This window comes from Orbicella faveolata, unplaced genomic scaffold (genome assembly GCF_042242905.1).
Source record: "Orbicella faveolata isolate gen_17 unplaced genomic scaffold, um_ofav_v1 contig_14, whole genome shotgun sequence".
NCBI lineage: Eukaryota > Metazoa > Cnidaria > Anthozoa > Scleractinia > Merulinidae > Orbicella > Orbicella faveolata.
In genome coordinates, this window is record NW_028301541.1 from 20,823,680 (window position 1) to 20,838,125 (window position 14,446).

Consider the following 14,446-nt stretch of genomic DNA (forward strand, 5'->3'; position numbering starts at 1 on the left):
GATTTGACAGGTTGGCCAAACGACGCAAAAATTTCACGGGCAAACTTTCAAGGTTAAGCTTCGCACGTGATTTACACACTCGCTTCCGATCGGTCCATAAACAATAGAACTGATTTGTCTTTCGTCATAGCTTGGACATGCACCTAACCGCGAAACCATCCCTTTAAAAGAAGCAAGCATTTTATGGTGAAGCTGATTTTCAAATGGCCATTACTGAATTGCAACCTGGTAATGGTGTTAGAAGTAGCTGGAGGAGATGTTTACTCAAACATCTCCTGGCTATGTTAGCCGTTTTGAGCGCTGTTGGTGTAACATTGTATGTCACTGGAGCAGGAAAATCTTTCACAAATTCTCTAGAACACTTAATCAAAGCTAAATGGCAAAAGTTAAGGTAGGTAAACTTTCTTATATGGCTGATAATTGTCCTCCTCGAGCTGACCAACAAAAGGGATGTTAAATTGTACTTAAGCCGCGACTAATAATTTTGGAGAATTTAGTTTAGTATATGAGTGCACGTGAACTCTGACGCCCCGGCCAAACGATCGCAACACGACAACGCAAATTTGACTATTTTCAAACTTGAGCAAATAACACCCAACATATGAAGACAGACTTTAATTTCACAACTGCTTAAGTTTTGTATAACTGCGATGATCAATCGTGTCTTCGTGTCTCTCTCTGCAGTCCAAATATATGGTATTTCATATATTCACTTGTATCTTCATCATCTACGGGTATATTATGAACTCACATCGTGACCAGACCCCGTTGGCTTGATAGCTCAGTTGGCAGAGCACTGCACCGGTATCGCAGAGGTCATGGGCTCGATTCCGTCCAAGCCTGAATTTTGTTTTCAGGTTTCAATTTCACAACTGCTTAAGTTGTGTATGTAACTGTGATGATCAATCATGTCTTCATATCTTTCTCGGGCAGTTCAAATATATGATATTTCATATACTCACTTGTAACACCCAGCATGTCGCAACACGTCGCAACAGGGTAGCCAAACGCGCGCAACATGTTGCGTCCAACAATGTTGCGATATGTTGCGACAAAATGTTGCGATCGTTTGGCCGGGGCTTGGATAAATCCTTCAATTATGTCAGTTTATGGCCCGCTAAAAACCGTAACATAAACAAAATAACTCTATGAATTAATAAACTCGATGTTTATTGGCTGTACGTGTTCAGTGCATGCAGATTGACTTCCTCGCTTACGAGCGGACGGGAAATTAACTGCCATTGTGACCATAACAACGATTGCACGATAGAGCTTAAGTTTGGATTTCGTTAGAAGCTTATAGACTTTGCAATATGCTAAACGATTTCCCTACAGCGAACTTCTAGTTAGGGACGCTTCGTTACATTGACAGGTTCTTAACACCTGCTGACAGAATGATCCGAGAAGCGATATTTCAAATTACTGAATTCTGCCTCTTCTGAAAAGTGGAGTGTAGTTTTAGGATCTCAAGTGATATATCTTTGGCGATATTTTCCTTTAAAAAGATTTTACCATATTTATGGGCTTTATGAGTAGTTCGAAAGGGAAGAAATTTACAATTCTGTAAAAAAATCAGATCTCGATCAAATTCCCAAAACGTAAAGCCTCTGGACGTAGCAAGAGACATTTGCTTGTCTCCGATGGGTTTTTACCCGGATTTATATCGTTTTCTTTGTATGACAAATTGTTAAAAATGTGCCCTAAAACGGCCGCTTTAAGCCCTCTCACAGCGGCAAAAACCAAGATCGTCGCCCTAATGCTAAAATACGGAATTGAATTGAACTGAAAGTTATGTTTTTGTGAATCACTTATCTAGACCATTCTTCTGAGAGAGTTTGAGGAATTTAATTTTTTTCTCGTCCAAATGACGATAGTCGATATTTGTAGATGGCGGTTCTTAAATAATTTGGGGCCTTGAAAACAGAGTGAGAATTGTTCTAACGCTGTGACTGTTTAATTTTACTGCAATTCCTATTAATGTTTTGGTCTTAAACTCTAAACAAATGCACACGGCTTCTTTTAGGTCCCTACCACCGTCCCTACCACATTTCTCACAACCTCTCGAGTTCAAGCACGCGGCTGTGTCAGCGGATTCCAAAACGTGTTCAGAATATGGCGTTAAAATTTTGCGAGATCAAAACGGGAATGCAGTTGACGCCGCCATTGCCACCGCTCTGTGTGTTGGTGTAGTGAACGCACAATCAGCTGGGATAGGCGGAGGAGGGTTTATGATCATAAAGAAAAAAGGTATTTTCCTCCCAAATAATTTATAAGTTTATTCGCTGCATTCAGTCCACAGAAGGGGCATATCCTGGAGATTTTTAAAAAGTATTTGATGTTTAAAAATAATTTCTAATTACAAGGCTAAAAAAGTTAAAGGTAAAAAAACCGAACGTTTTCGACACAAGGTCATCTGACGTCAGTACATTTTTCTTCATTAACATGCAATGTTGCACAGAGAAGGGATCACGCTAGATACAAATTGTATACAAGCATTTAAAGAGCTTGTAAGACTTACTAATTAGTGGAACTTTTGGTTCTTTGGGTGTATTATTCGAGGAGAGATTAGCTCTCAAAAACTGCAAAAGTTTTGGGTGGCAAATTAAAAACGCTAATAACCTCATACGTCACACAAAAAGTATTCAATACATCGGGCTCAAATTTCTTGGGACAGTTAATCGTGCTATGCCTTTTCAATATTCAGAACTGATGTGTTTGTAGCTCCATCAGAAACTGTATCGCTTTTGCTAATGAGGCAAATATTGTAAACAAAGGTTCTCCTATTCAATTTGTGATTTGGAGGTCACCTGACTTTGACCAAATTTTTCCGTGGAGTCATGTTCTATGATGGATTTCTGTGGATTTACGTTTGAGGTTGATATCTTTTCCGATCTCTGTCATTCCATATGTATTTCGAACTGAAAAAGCTGCACTGCATGACTTTTATGGAATGAAAGTTTTGCTTTGCAGGCAAGACAACTGCGATCAACTTCAGAGAAACGACTCCTGGACTTGAACAAGCTGAAACGATGGGAGAGTTTGAACGTCTTATTCAAAAGGCGAAGGAAAGAGGTAAAACACTTGTCAAATTTCGATGGTTTATCTATTGCGGCTTTTATGACGTATTAACAGTTGGTACGACAGAATTTTTTTAGGTGTCTTTGTTATTAGATCCCGGGAGGTACTCCCATTTATAAGCTATATGCCGCTCTGAAGGGTATGGCTTTCAGGCAGTTTAGTCTGGGATAGGGTACAGAAATCAGAATAGGGTATAATTTAATTACAAGAAAAGTGGCCAGTGTATAAATAATTTAGACTAAAACGGAGTTCTTTACCCAGGGTTCTATGAAAGAAATTGAAACTCGGGAGTGACTTTGTAAAATAGTGATTGAGTTAGCGTATGTTGGACTACGATCGAGATAAAGATTTCGCATTGAAAATAGCTTGTCTGGGATAGGGTAGGGGTTTTTGGCGCCTAGTCTAGAATAGGCCTGGCTCCTTTCGGTTAGCACCAATAATCGAGACATCTGGGGACTGGGAAAAGGAGAAATTGAGCCAGTATTAGTCACGGTGGTTACTCTCTTTACGCATATTCAGAAACTGATGTTAAACTTGAACGCATGCGCACAACCAAGCCGGAAGTAGGTTGTTCTGGTTCCGGTTTCTGATTTTGTCCAGAGTGTCGGACGTTTGGTCTCCGCCGACCGAAAACGCGCCAGCTCCGGGGACGAATTTGGTACGATGTCCTGAGTGGCCACGCTTATTACACGGGCAAAGAAAATCAAATTAGCAAAATTATTCAGTCACTTAATATTTTTTTTCTCGATCAGACATTCGAACAGGAGTGTCTGGAGAGGGAGAGTTCATAGGAGTTCCTGGTGAGCTACGCGGATTTGAGATGGCGTGGAAGAAATATGGCCGACTACCCTGGAAAGACCTGTTCCAACCCGCTATAGAAATCGCTACTAAAGGATTTCCAGCGAGTCATTCTTTAACGGTGGCTGTGCAACAGAATGCTCTTAATATTACACATGACAAAGAACTTAGGCAAGATTAGTAGCCTAAGAGCAGGCTCTCGTGTGTTACGACACGCGCGTAGAGGCACAAACATAGGCATGTAAAGAAAGAGAGACGAACCTCTAAATAAGAACGACTTTATTTCACATGAACCCGTCACGAGCAACGGTACAACAGTTTGAAGAAATCACCCTTGGCTACCGCGCCTAGCTTGGTAACCTCCACTACAATACTCAGTACCAGTCTTACACGTATCCCCTCGCCCGGTCGCTTTGCTTGCAGACTCGTTCCTCGCGATTTCGCGTTTGCTCGTACCGCAGCTCACGAGAGCCTGTTGGCAGGTTACAAGATAAGTAGAATTTTATGACATACATGATAATTGATCAAGCCCGTTCGGATAAGATGGCTGGATATTGGCCTTTTTCGTCCATTTTGCATGTTTTAGGAGCGAGACGCAGCCGATGTGCATTAACACACAGCGGAATCCAGCAATTAACTTGGTCAATTAAAGATTTATAATGTGGCATGAAGAGCACCATTTATTTGCCAGACACAGCGGGTAATCCCAAGCGGCAAGATAGTCCCATCTTTCTCACTCGCTTAGCCAATCACAGCGCAAGATTGAGTGCTGTAGCCTAATCATTGGTGCGTTAGACTCGTCAAGGGACATTCCTGGTTCAGGCTCTGGAGTCAGATCTGTTCAGGGACAGAGTGCTGTGATTTATGGGCATTTTCTTTCACAGTGCCTCTTTTCACCCCGTTTTAAACTGCTAATTAAGGAAAACTGACAAAGTTACCTGCGCTGCAAAAACATCCTATTGAGAGTGGTGAAAGGAGGGAAATACCGGGGGGGGGGGACTCCCATGTAAACAGGACGGGGGTGCTCGTTGGAAATTTTGAAAAGATCCTCTAAGGGGTACCAAGATGCCATTTTGTGGGTGTGGCTCGACATTTTTCACTCCCAAGAGGAACCAACTCCAAAACAACACTGACGCTTTATTATTAGCAATAAAGACGATTGCTTCGAATACGTTCTAATTGTTAAGTTGATTATCAACTCCTTACGGCTCAATACCCCAAAAGGAGCCACGAAAACTCCCGCTGTGGACCTTATGAGGCTGAACACCCCAGGATACCAAAACCGCTTTTTTGACCCCTAAAAGATACGACGAACACCCCCGTCCTATTTATATGGGAGAAATACTGACAGTCTTAGACACTGTACTCTAATGAAGTCCCTAAACTTCGAAAGTTTTTACTCTTTCTAATATAACTTTACTTAAACCTCTGCGAACAAGAGTAAAATATTAATACTAGTAAGTGTTCTTTCACAGCTCGATATTCAAACCAAATGGTCGATTTATTAAAGAAGGTGACATCGTAAAGCGAACCAAATATGCGAAAACTCTTCAAAGGATAGCTGACTCCGGCGCTAAACTTTTTTACAGTGGAGAAATGGCAAAACAGGTAATACGTCTAGAACACAGACCCAGGAAGTACTTCTAGAAAAATCGGGTGGGGGTGTGCAGCCCGCTTCCGAAAACAGTTACCCAATTTAAGACCAAAATCTGTGATTTTCTTTACCCTATTTATGACCTGACCAAAAATTAGATACCCTATTTAAGACCTGACCCCTAAGTCGATACACTGTTTCGGACCTGTCTCATAATTAGTCTCCTAGTTCGGACAGATTTACGTTGAAGACATTGTGAAGGGTCTTTGTTAATGATCTTCTGGATAACGATGAAAAACTAGCCTCTTAAGGTGGCCGAACACAGTTTTCAAGAGCCTCTGCCTAATTCACCATTACTTTAAAGCTATTTATTCTTTGGCACCCGTTTTTTGCAAGAGTCAAGGTTAACTACAGAAGGGTTTATTCTCACATTTTGGCTAAGGTGAGTGCTGTTGCCATGGCAACGGGGCTGGTTAAAAACAAGGATTAAAAAATGATTTTTGTTTATTTAAAAAAAATTCAGTCGTTAGATTTTTTTCATCATTTGCCCACTATGAATTGACATTAAATCCCTTCTGTCAACACTGTTCTAATAAAATTTTGACATAGGCGACTTTCGTAATTCGCCGTAAATCGTTTTCACTGCATGTTCTGTATTATTAAAAATTCCCTATGTCAAAATTCAGATTTTTTGCGATAGATCATTCAAGTGGTTTCTGAATTATTTTTTTGCCAAATTTCTTGAAATTCTATCGACTGGATCGTTAGAAATCGGCAAGTTTCTGCAAAAGCAATCGGTCTCAATTTTTTGAGCAACTGTGCATGCGCTGCATTTAACTGGGTTCTTTCGGTAACAAAGAAAAAGCTGAGAATTGCTGGGTTCTTTGCGTCGTTACCTTTTCTAACATAGCTTTGTAATAAAAGACTAAAGGCATCAATACACTGCGTTCAATAATGGAGAAAAATAGCGCATATAGTGCGGGTGTTGAGTAAATAAAATGATCGCTCTATTGAAGGTATGTTTGTTTTTCAATCCTTGTACGCGCGCTGAATTGCATCAGCAAAAGCGCGCGCGAAAACTGTGTTCGGCCACCTTAAAAGAAACGAATTCAAGACAAGAGTGCAAAACCACACCCCACCTTTTTCAGGCTTCAGGTATATAAAAGGATAGCAATTTCACAAGTTGAGGTATACGAAACTGTCTTTTAGTTATTTTAAAGGGCCTTTAATTAAAATATTTCGAACAGACGCAGCTTATGACTGTATCATTTAATTCATTAAGCACTTCATGAAAATGAGAATAAAACTTCCAGTTATGAAAGTGTTTGAAAGGGGTACCTTTTTTCAATTAAAGATATACGAAAGGAGTGCCTTTTCTGTTAAGATGGTATACAAAAGGGTAAGGGGTTTCACCTTAGGGTGTGGCCTTCCCGTATAGAGCTTTATAGAGTCCCCCCCACCCCCACCCCGTGAAACCTGTACATTACATGAAGAGCCTTCATTGTATAGTCACCAAAAAGGTACAAAAATGATGTCAAGTGTTCATGTTTCGAGAGTGTCGTAACAGCAAACGTATTTCGTCTACAGGTTGTTAAAGACGCGAGAGCTGTTGGTTCTAAAATTTCCTTGAGAGACTTAAGAGATTGCAAAGCCACTGAAGTCAAACCATTGGAGACCAACCTCCCTGGGAGGAAGGGATACAAAATTCTCACCGCCCCACCACCTGCAGCTGGGGGGACGGTTTTAATAAACATCTTGAACATTCTAAAGGGTATGTTTGTTTCTTAACCTTTTTAGGTTTTAAAATGGATTTAAGAAGTTATGGCATTTTATTACTGTTCGGGGGGGGGGGGGGAGGTTTAAAAGCTTGGTGCGTCTTAAGTGGCGCAAAATTTGTACGAGCCAAGTGGGCCATCAGTCCGGAGCTTATCCCGGTTTCTGTAGCATGAAGCGACTAGGAATATTTCTACTCCCTCCCGGATGGGATGCTAGTCCATCACAGGGTTACCCCCAGCATTAAGTTCACCGGTACTCATTTATACACCTGGGTGGAGAGAGGCACTGCGAGAGTAAAGAACACAACACAGTGTTCACGGCCAGGACTTTATCCAGGACCGCACGATCCGGAGTCGAACGCTCTAACCATGAGGCCATGTCTTTCTTTGTACAGGATTCAATTTCAGTGAGAATGACATGAGGGAGAGACCTTGTCTGACGTATCACCGCATTATCGAAGCATTCAATTTTGCAGCTGCTAAGCAGACCTTCCTGGCAGATCCTGATTTTAGTAGCAACGTTAAGCAAGTAAGACTAGCGGGGGAAGACTGGCTCTTTTTTCTTTTGAGTAAAATTAGATTCATTGTCGCGTGTTTCTCCCGAGAACAATAGACTGGTGGCTTCTCGTGACGGCAAGTAACGGTCTGTTTCACGTGAAAACATAATCACTATTGACTCCTCTGTGTTACATACACTCTTAGAGATTCAGTCCTTAACGGCGCATTATCATAATTATAAATCTCGCTCGAAAAATTTAGCTTGAAAACTCATTTTGCGACAACTAAACCGAAACTGTTAAAAAGCATACAAAATTTAGGATCGAAACTAACCAATCAACAAATGGCAAAGTTTCCTGAAAGGTTCGCAACACTTCGCACTTTGTTGGTTTTTCAATTTTGTTGAGATCGTTTGTAGTCTACAATTTCATTGGTTTATTCGAGAAAAAAATCGCTATCCTTTGTTCTCAAGTAACGTTCTGATTGGTTAACTCTTCTCCAAGTGGCCCGGTTCGAGTAGTCGCACCGTAAGTACGTTTAAATATTTTGGATCGAATCTTATTTCGGCACAATTAGCACACTTACACAGAACCTGTTTTTCTCCGTTGAATAATCTTATTTTAGTACAATAAACTCACAGACACATTGCGAGCTCGAGGAGCTGCGCAAGTTAATATTTTTCGTCGTTGAATTACAGAAAGCACACTTACATATAGCAGACCTATTTTTCTTTCGAGACAGGTTGTTAAGGAAATGTTGGATCCTGAGAGGGGCCAGGAGCTGCGCAAGTTAATAGACGACAAAACACACAGCTTTGACTATTATGGTCCTGTTGATTATTACGTTGATGTCTCAGACGGCACGACACATTTGTCTGTTCTTGATGAAGAAGGCAGTGCTGTTTCTTTAACAGCATCCCTGAACAAACAGTAAGTTGAACGAGAAGCTAACACAGTGAATTGAGTAGCAACGCTTTCTTCACGTTGGAAAGCAAATATTTCGCTCCATTAATTTGTTCTTATGTATTACGACCTCTCTTCTGCAAACTAACTGCCGAGTCGGCTACATGTATGGAAAACGCGGGGCCAGGATCTCGGGGTACGGATGCTGAATTGATGATTTTCATTGATGATTTCCATAGACTTCTCGATCCCGTACCCCGAGAGCCGGGGCCCCCGGAACCCTGGCCCCGCGTTTTCCATGTAGCCCTGTAGCGTCAGCACTTTCCTTTCCTTCTTCTTTCACTTCTTCGTTTGGTTCGTTTGTTCCGTTCTTCCGTCTGTCTGTCTGTCTGTCTGTCTTCCTTTGCTTTAATTTTCCTTTTTCCTTCTTCATCTCAACTATTTTCACTCCAAACATACTGTGATCATTTAAAAACTTAACATCTATTCGTAGTTTTGGAGCCAAACTTCAAAGCCCCGAACTCGGAATAATTTACAATGACCAGCTATTGGACGCGTTCGACATGAAATTGAAGAAGTTTCATTTGCCAGTTGACCCGCTACGACCTCACAAGCGACCAGTGTCTGTTGCTTCTCCATCCATCATCTTAGATGAAGCTGGGAATGTTAAAATGGTTTTCGGAGCTGCTGGAGGAAAGCAAATTGCAACTGCCTTGTCACAGGTAAATAAATACAGGATATTACACGCCGGCGCGTGTGCAGGTTCGGTGGCGGTCCGGGCTCGAGCACTGGCCTGGGACATTGCTTTGTGTTCTTGGGCAAGACACCTTACTCTCACAGTGCTTCTCTCCACGACTCCTCCCAGGTGTGCAAATGGGTACCGGCGAATTTAATTCTGGGGGTAACCCTGCGATGGACTGGCATCCCATCCAAGGGGGGGGGGGGGGGGTGGGGGAGTAGAAATATTTCTAGTCGCTTCATACTACAGAAAACGGGATAAGCTCCGGCCTGATGGGCCACTTGGCTCGCATGCAGATTTTAACTTAACAGACGGCACCAAGATATAAATGTTATTTTTGAGTAGTAAAATGGAGCGCAGCGAGTGAGTAAAATTTTGTCTTTAAGCCAACAATAGTATAATTATTATCTTCAAGTCAATAAGTACTTTTTTATTATATAGACAAACTGACTGTTTACACACACAAAAAAAAAAAAACGTGAAAAGCGGGACATAACGTCATAAATATCCTCGATATGCTAGGGTGACTCGTGTCCCGGATGTAATTTCGTATGAATTTAACGAGTGGAACATTTTCCAGCTTAATACTCGTGTAATAATACCCGTATTATCACTTGTCACGGGTTTTGCCAGTTTTTGTCAATACAAGATTTCATGGCCAGCCTGAACCTAGACTTGCCACAAGTCGACCTTTGCTAATCCTTCGCTAATTCATCTCCCTCGAGCGAAGCGAGAGGGCATTTACTACATCATTGGAAAGGACTTTTAGAAAGTCTATCTGAACCATGAGCGTGGGAGAAACTTCGGGGCCCTGACGAAATTCGAACCCATGACCTCCCAGATACCGGTCGGGTGCTCTAAGTACAGTAAAATCAGGCGTATAAGAACCTAGGCTTTTTTTCAAGTTAGCTTCCACAGGTTCTTATATAAATGGTGTTTACTGTGAAACTGGGCTACCTAGGTTCTTAATCAGGTTCTTATTTTTTGTTTAAAAAAACAACTTGTATTCATAAGTGTGGCCTTCGTATTCAATTATTCACAATTCAGTATTGTGGTCTTACCACACTGCCAGTGTTCTGGTTAGTTTTTGTCAACTTTGTTTGTATTGCTTGTGATGTACCGTATTTGTACTAAATTAAATTTGACAAAAACTCTATAGTTTGAAAATAACAACCTGTCTTGAGATTTTAGTCTAGAATGGTTCTTATGTGAAGGGTGCTTAACTGGGAAATTTTGGCCTCTCAGGTTCTTAAATTATAGGTTCTTATACGCGGGTTTTTTACTGCATAACCACTGAGTTACGAAAAGAAAATCATCATTTTAATTATTGTGTTAAAGGTATTGATGAATTATTTCTGGTTTGGAGACAATCTGAAGGACGCTGTATCTAAGCGTCGTCTTCATAGTCAGTTGTTTCCAAATATGGTCTTAGTTGAACCAAACTTCCCAGCAAGGTATATCAATGGACTCAAGCTATATGGACATCACGTGACAAATGACACTGTACCTTTTACAGGTAATTTCTCGATTAATAATTTATTTTATTACATGCAGCACATTATTGGCACGTCTTGAAATCTTGTGGACTTGCAATTCAAACAGATGATTTTAACGGTTCGAGGATTGTCCAGATTGAAGTTCATTCAGACAGCACGAGAGAAGTAGTCATAAAGAAGATATTTGAAACTAGTAAGAGTAGCATTAGCTAAGTCCATTCTGCCGGTGAGTAAGTTCCAGATTCTGGTTGTTCTAATAAAAAAAAGATTTCTGATATGTTGTAGGAAAGCTAGTAGCGGATGCTCAAGTCGTTCAAGCGCTTTTGCGCACGACGGGAACAACGGAAGGACTAAGGTGGACTAGATTATGCCTAGAGGCATGCAAGAACATACAGCAAGTAGATCTAAAGATATCTAAATTTAAAGAAAGAAAATCAAGACCGTGGCAGTGAAGAGTAGGCCACTTTCGATATATTAAAATTCAGCTTGATAGCGAAGCCTGGAGGACACAAACAAAAGAAATGAATAAACATGGTCATTCAATTCTCTTTGTTTTCGTCCTCTAAGACTCACTGCTAAGATGAATTTTAACATGTCGAAAACGCTCTATTGGATAGTTAGTGTTTGGATATAGTGTCCAGACCTCAAAATTGCTTTAATTTTAGACCCTACTGTTGGCATTACGAGCGCATATAAAGCCGAAATATTTAAGAAAAAGTATTTGGTTGTCCTGTACTTTCTTGTGTTGTTTTGCATCCAAGCCAAGCTTGAGTTTTAAAGAAAACCGGACTTCTAGCACCAGGGCAGATGCTAGCGGATAGATGGATGACGTTTCAGCTTTGACATCTTTCTTAGTTCCTTTTTCTTTAAAGGGGCATCTAAAGATTTTCCAAACTCAAGGGCTACTAAGTTTAAGAAAATTGTTGAGGTCAGAAGCCAAAGAGATTGAACTGACAGAAAATTTAAACACTAAATGGGTGAGGAGTGTATTGCACGGTAGATATAGGCCTGATGAAACTTAGAAAGTAAGCGAATAGTTCTAGAATTTAACCGCGAGTGCAGTACGTTCTAGACAGCCAGCGCGCTTAGTAGAAGGCCTAATATATGGATTGAGCTCTAGATTTCTGATAAGGATTAAAAAATTCGCGTGCTTTCCTCCTAGGAAAACCTTCTTGCTGTTATTGTCTCTGTACTGTTATCAAAGTTAACCTCATTACAGTTAATTCCACTCAATACTGTACATTGGATTTCTCTTAACAGATGGTACCTTTCCACATAATTGGATCAGATCGTCTGCTTAGAAAAATCCTTAGTCTGATCCTTCTTAAATTCAATTCTCATTCAACGTACCTGTACACGACAAGCGCTTGACGAGAGCTAAAACTGAGTTCAGCCGAAACCACTTCAAAGAAATACTTTTTAATGGCATTCTTTACCGCAAGCGACCACATTCTCATAGATATTTTTTGCAGAGTATGGCTTTTGGGTTGTTGAGGTTTAAAGTAGGCTGTAATTATATCAATGATACTGTAGAAAATCAAAATTCTTCCGGGATGTGGACCGCTTTGTTGTCTCCACATTGTTCTGCACAGTGTTTGTCGCTATTTAAGGCATGCTAAATTAAACCCAGGGAGAGACCAATCGAGGTATGGTTCGAGCCTATTCCGTTTTAAGTGGTATCTGTTAGGGGTCAGATAAGTTATTTGACCCCTAACAGATACCACTTAAAACGGAATAGGCTTTATTACCAACTGCTGTTCAGGAAAGAAGCCCGGGCTAGTAGACCGGACTCGAGAGACCGGCGGAAATCGAACCTAAAAACGGAAATAAGAGCGTTATTTAATTGTTATCTCTTCGAGTGCACCCTAAAAAATACTTGGACAGCTTAAAATAGTGGCGTTTCGTCGTGAGCACCCTAAGTGACTTATACCCCTAAGAGATAGAAAAGACGAGCATGCCCGGCCTGTTTATATCGGAGTCCCCCCGGGATGCTAAAGTTGGATCCTGCAAATTTTGACTCGGTTATTTCAAATCCCCTGTTATTTCGAACTCAAAACCATTTTCCTTGTATTTGCCCTTCAGTCATTTACTATCAGCTATTTCGAACTATTTTTTCGTTTCCCCTGACATTTTGAGATAACGGGGCTCAACCAGGAGCCCATTACTGGCTCAACTGTATTTCTAATTTCTTGGCCGTTATCTCGTTCATTTTTCTAGGAATACCTTACGGAGTTCTAGGAATTGTTCAACTCGTTGTTCGAAAGGAAAACGGAGAGATACTGGCACTAGCCGACCACCGAAAAGGAGGTGTTGCAGCTGGTTACCGTTGACCAATGAGAAGTCAGATTTACCGTTTTTCAGCTGGGCTGTAATCTACGGGAGAATCTTTGCTTACAATATTTGCCTCATTAGTATAAGCGATACCGTTTCTGACGGAGCTACAAAAACATTAGTTCTGAATATTGAAAGGGTGCAGTACGATTAATTGTGTCAAGGAATTTGAGCACGATGTATTGAGTACTTTTTGTGCTACGCGGGTTTATAAACACAAAATTTACAAAGAATGTATGAGCTTATTAGCCAGCTTTTGCCAACCAGAAATTTTGCAATGTTTGAGAGCCAATTACTCCTCGAATAGTACACCCAAAGAGCCAAAAATTTCACTAATCTCTAAGACTTCTACGTTTTACAAGTTCCTAAATTCGTGTTTAGCGTAATGCCTTCTCTGCGCAAAGTCGTCAAATGACGTCAGCAAAGATTTTCCTATAGAGGGATTTTTTTTTTCTTCGTCTTCTTTAAACCTTACTCATTTCTTGTTTTTACTTCATGAAAGCAAAAGTGATAAAACAAATAATCTAAACACAAAATAATGAAACAAATTATCTGTATTCATTTAATCAATAAAATGTTTCTACCGTATTTGCTCCATAGAGTGGCGCCACTCACTTTATATTTTTAGCGTCTCGGTTGCGGCGCTTGTTCGGGGGCTCAAACGAGATGGAGGCTACCTCGATAACCTCGCGGTTCTATTAGCCTCCATGCACAAACTATAGACCATTGTCACCTTTAATTGTTATATATGTATCTTTTTTTTTTTCTTTTTTTTCTGCTAATATTGTAATTTCAAAACTGTAAGTTTAAGTAAAAAATAAAGTGAAATTGAAGTTGAATTTGAAGTTATTCGGGAGCGGTGCCCTTTAAACAATTTTATTAAATTAAATTCTCGGATAATGCAATTCTAGCTTTCTGATTGGTTCACTGGATCTCGGTTACCAGCCATTATACCTGCGTTTGACCTTATATGGAAATGAAAGCGGCAAATGTCGCTCGGCATGAGCTTTTTCGCGTGAAGCAAAGTTTCGTCGACAAAAAAAATGGATGAAAAAAAGCACATTCGGTGAGCTATCTACACAGGAAATACAGGAAATTATGGACAATGCCGTCCCAGTAACAACAAAAAAGCCACAAAGCTCGAGATAAGATTATTTAACGGTACGTATACGTTAAGTTTCCCTTAAAGTTTCAAAATTAAAATATGACCGGCGAGATTTTACGCATTCATGAAG

At 40.5% G+C, this 14,446-nt stretch overlaps 1 protein-coding gene across 1 annotated transcript; it reads left to right on the top strand.

The window, feature by feature from the left end:
* Positions 1-200: 200 nt before the first annotated feature.
* On the top strand, positions 201-13,609 carry LOC149114472 (glutathione hydrolase 1 proenzyme-like). Its single transcript, XM_089286073.1, has 11 exons — positions 201-391; positions 1,961-2,247; positions 2,971-3,072; positions 3,831-4,047; positions 5,352-5,484; positions 7,058-7,241; positions 7,641-7,774; positions 8,485-8,672; positions 9,139-9,367; positions 10,723-10,900; positions 13,098-13,609. Exons 1-11 carry the CDS (start codon positions 204-206, stop codon positions 13,208-13,210), a joined length of 1,953 nt encoding a protein of 650 aa, XP_089142199.1. The 5' UTR covers positions 201-203; the 3' UTR covers positions 13,211-13,609.
* The last annotated feature ends 837 nt before the right edge of the window (positions 13,610-14,446 follow it).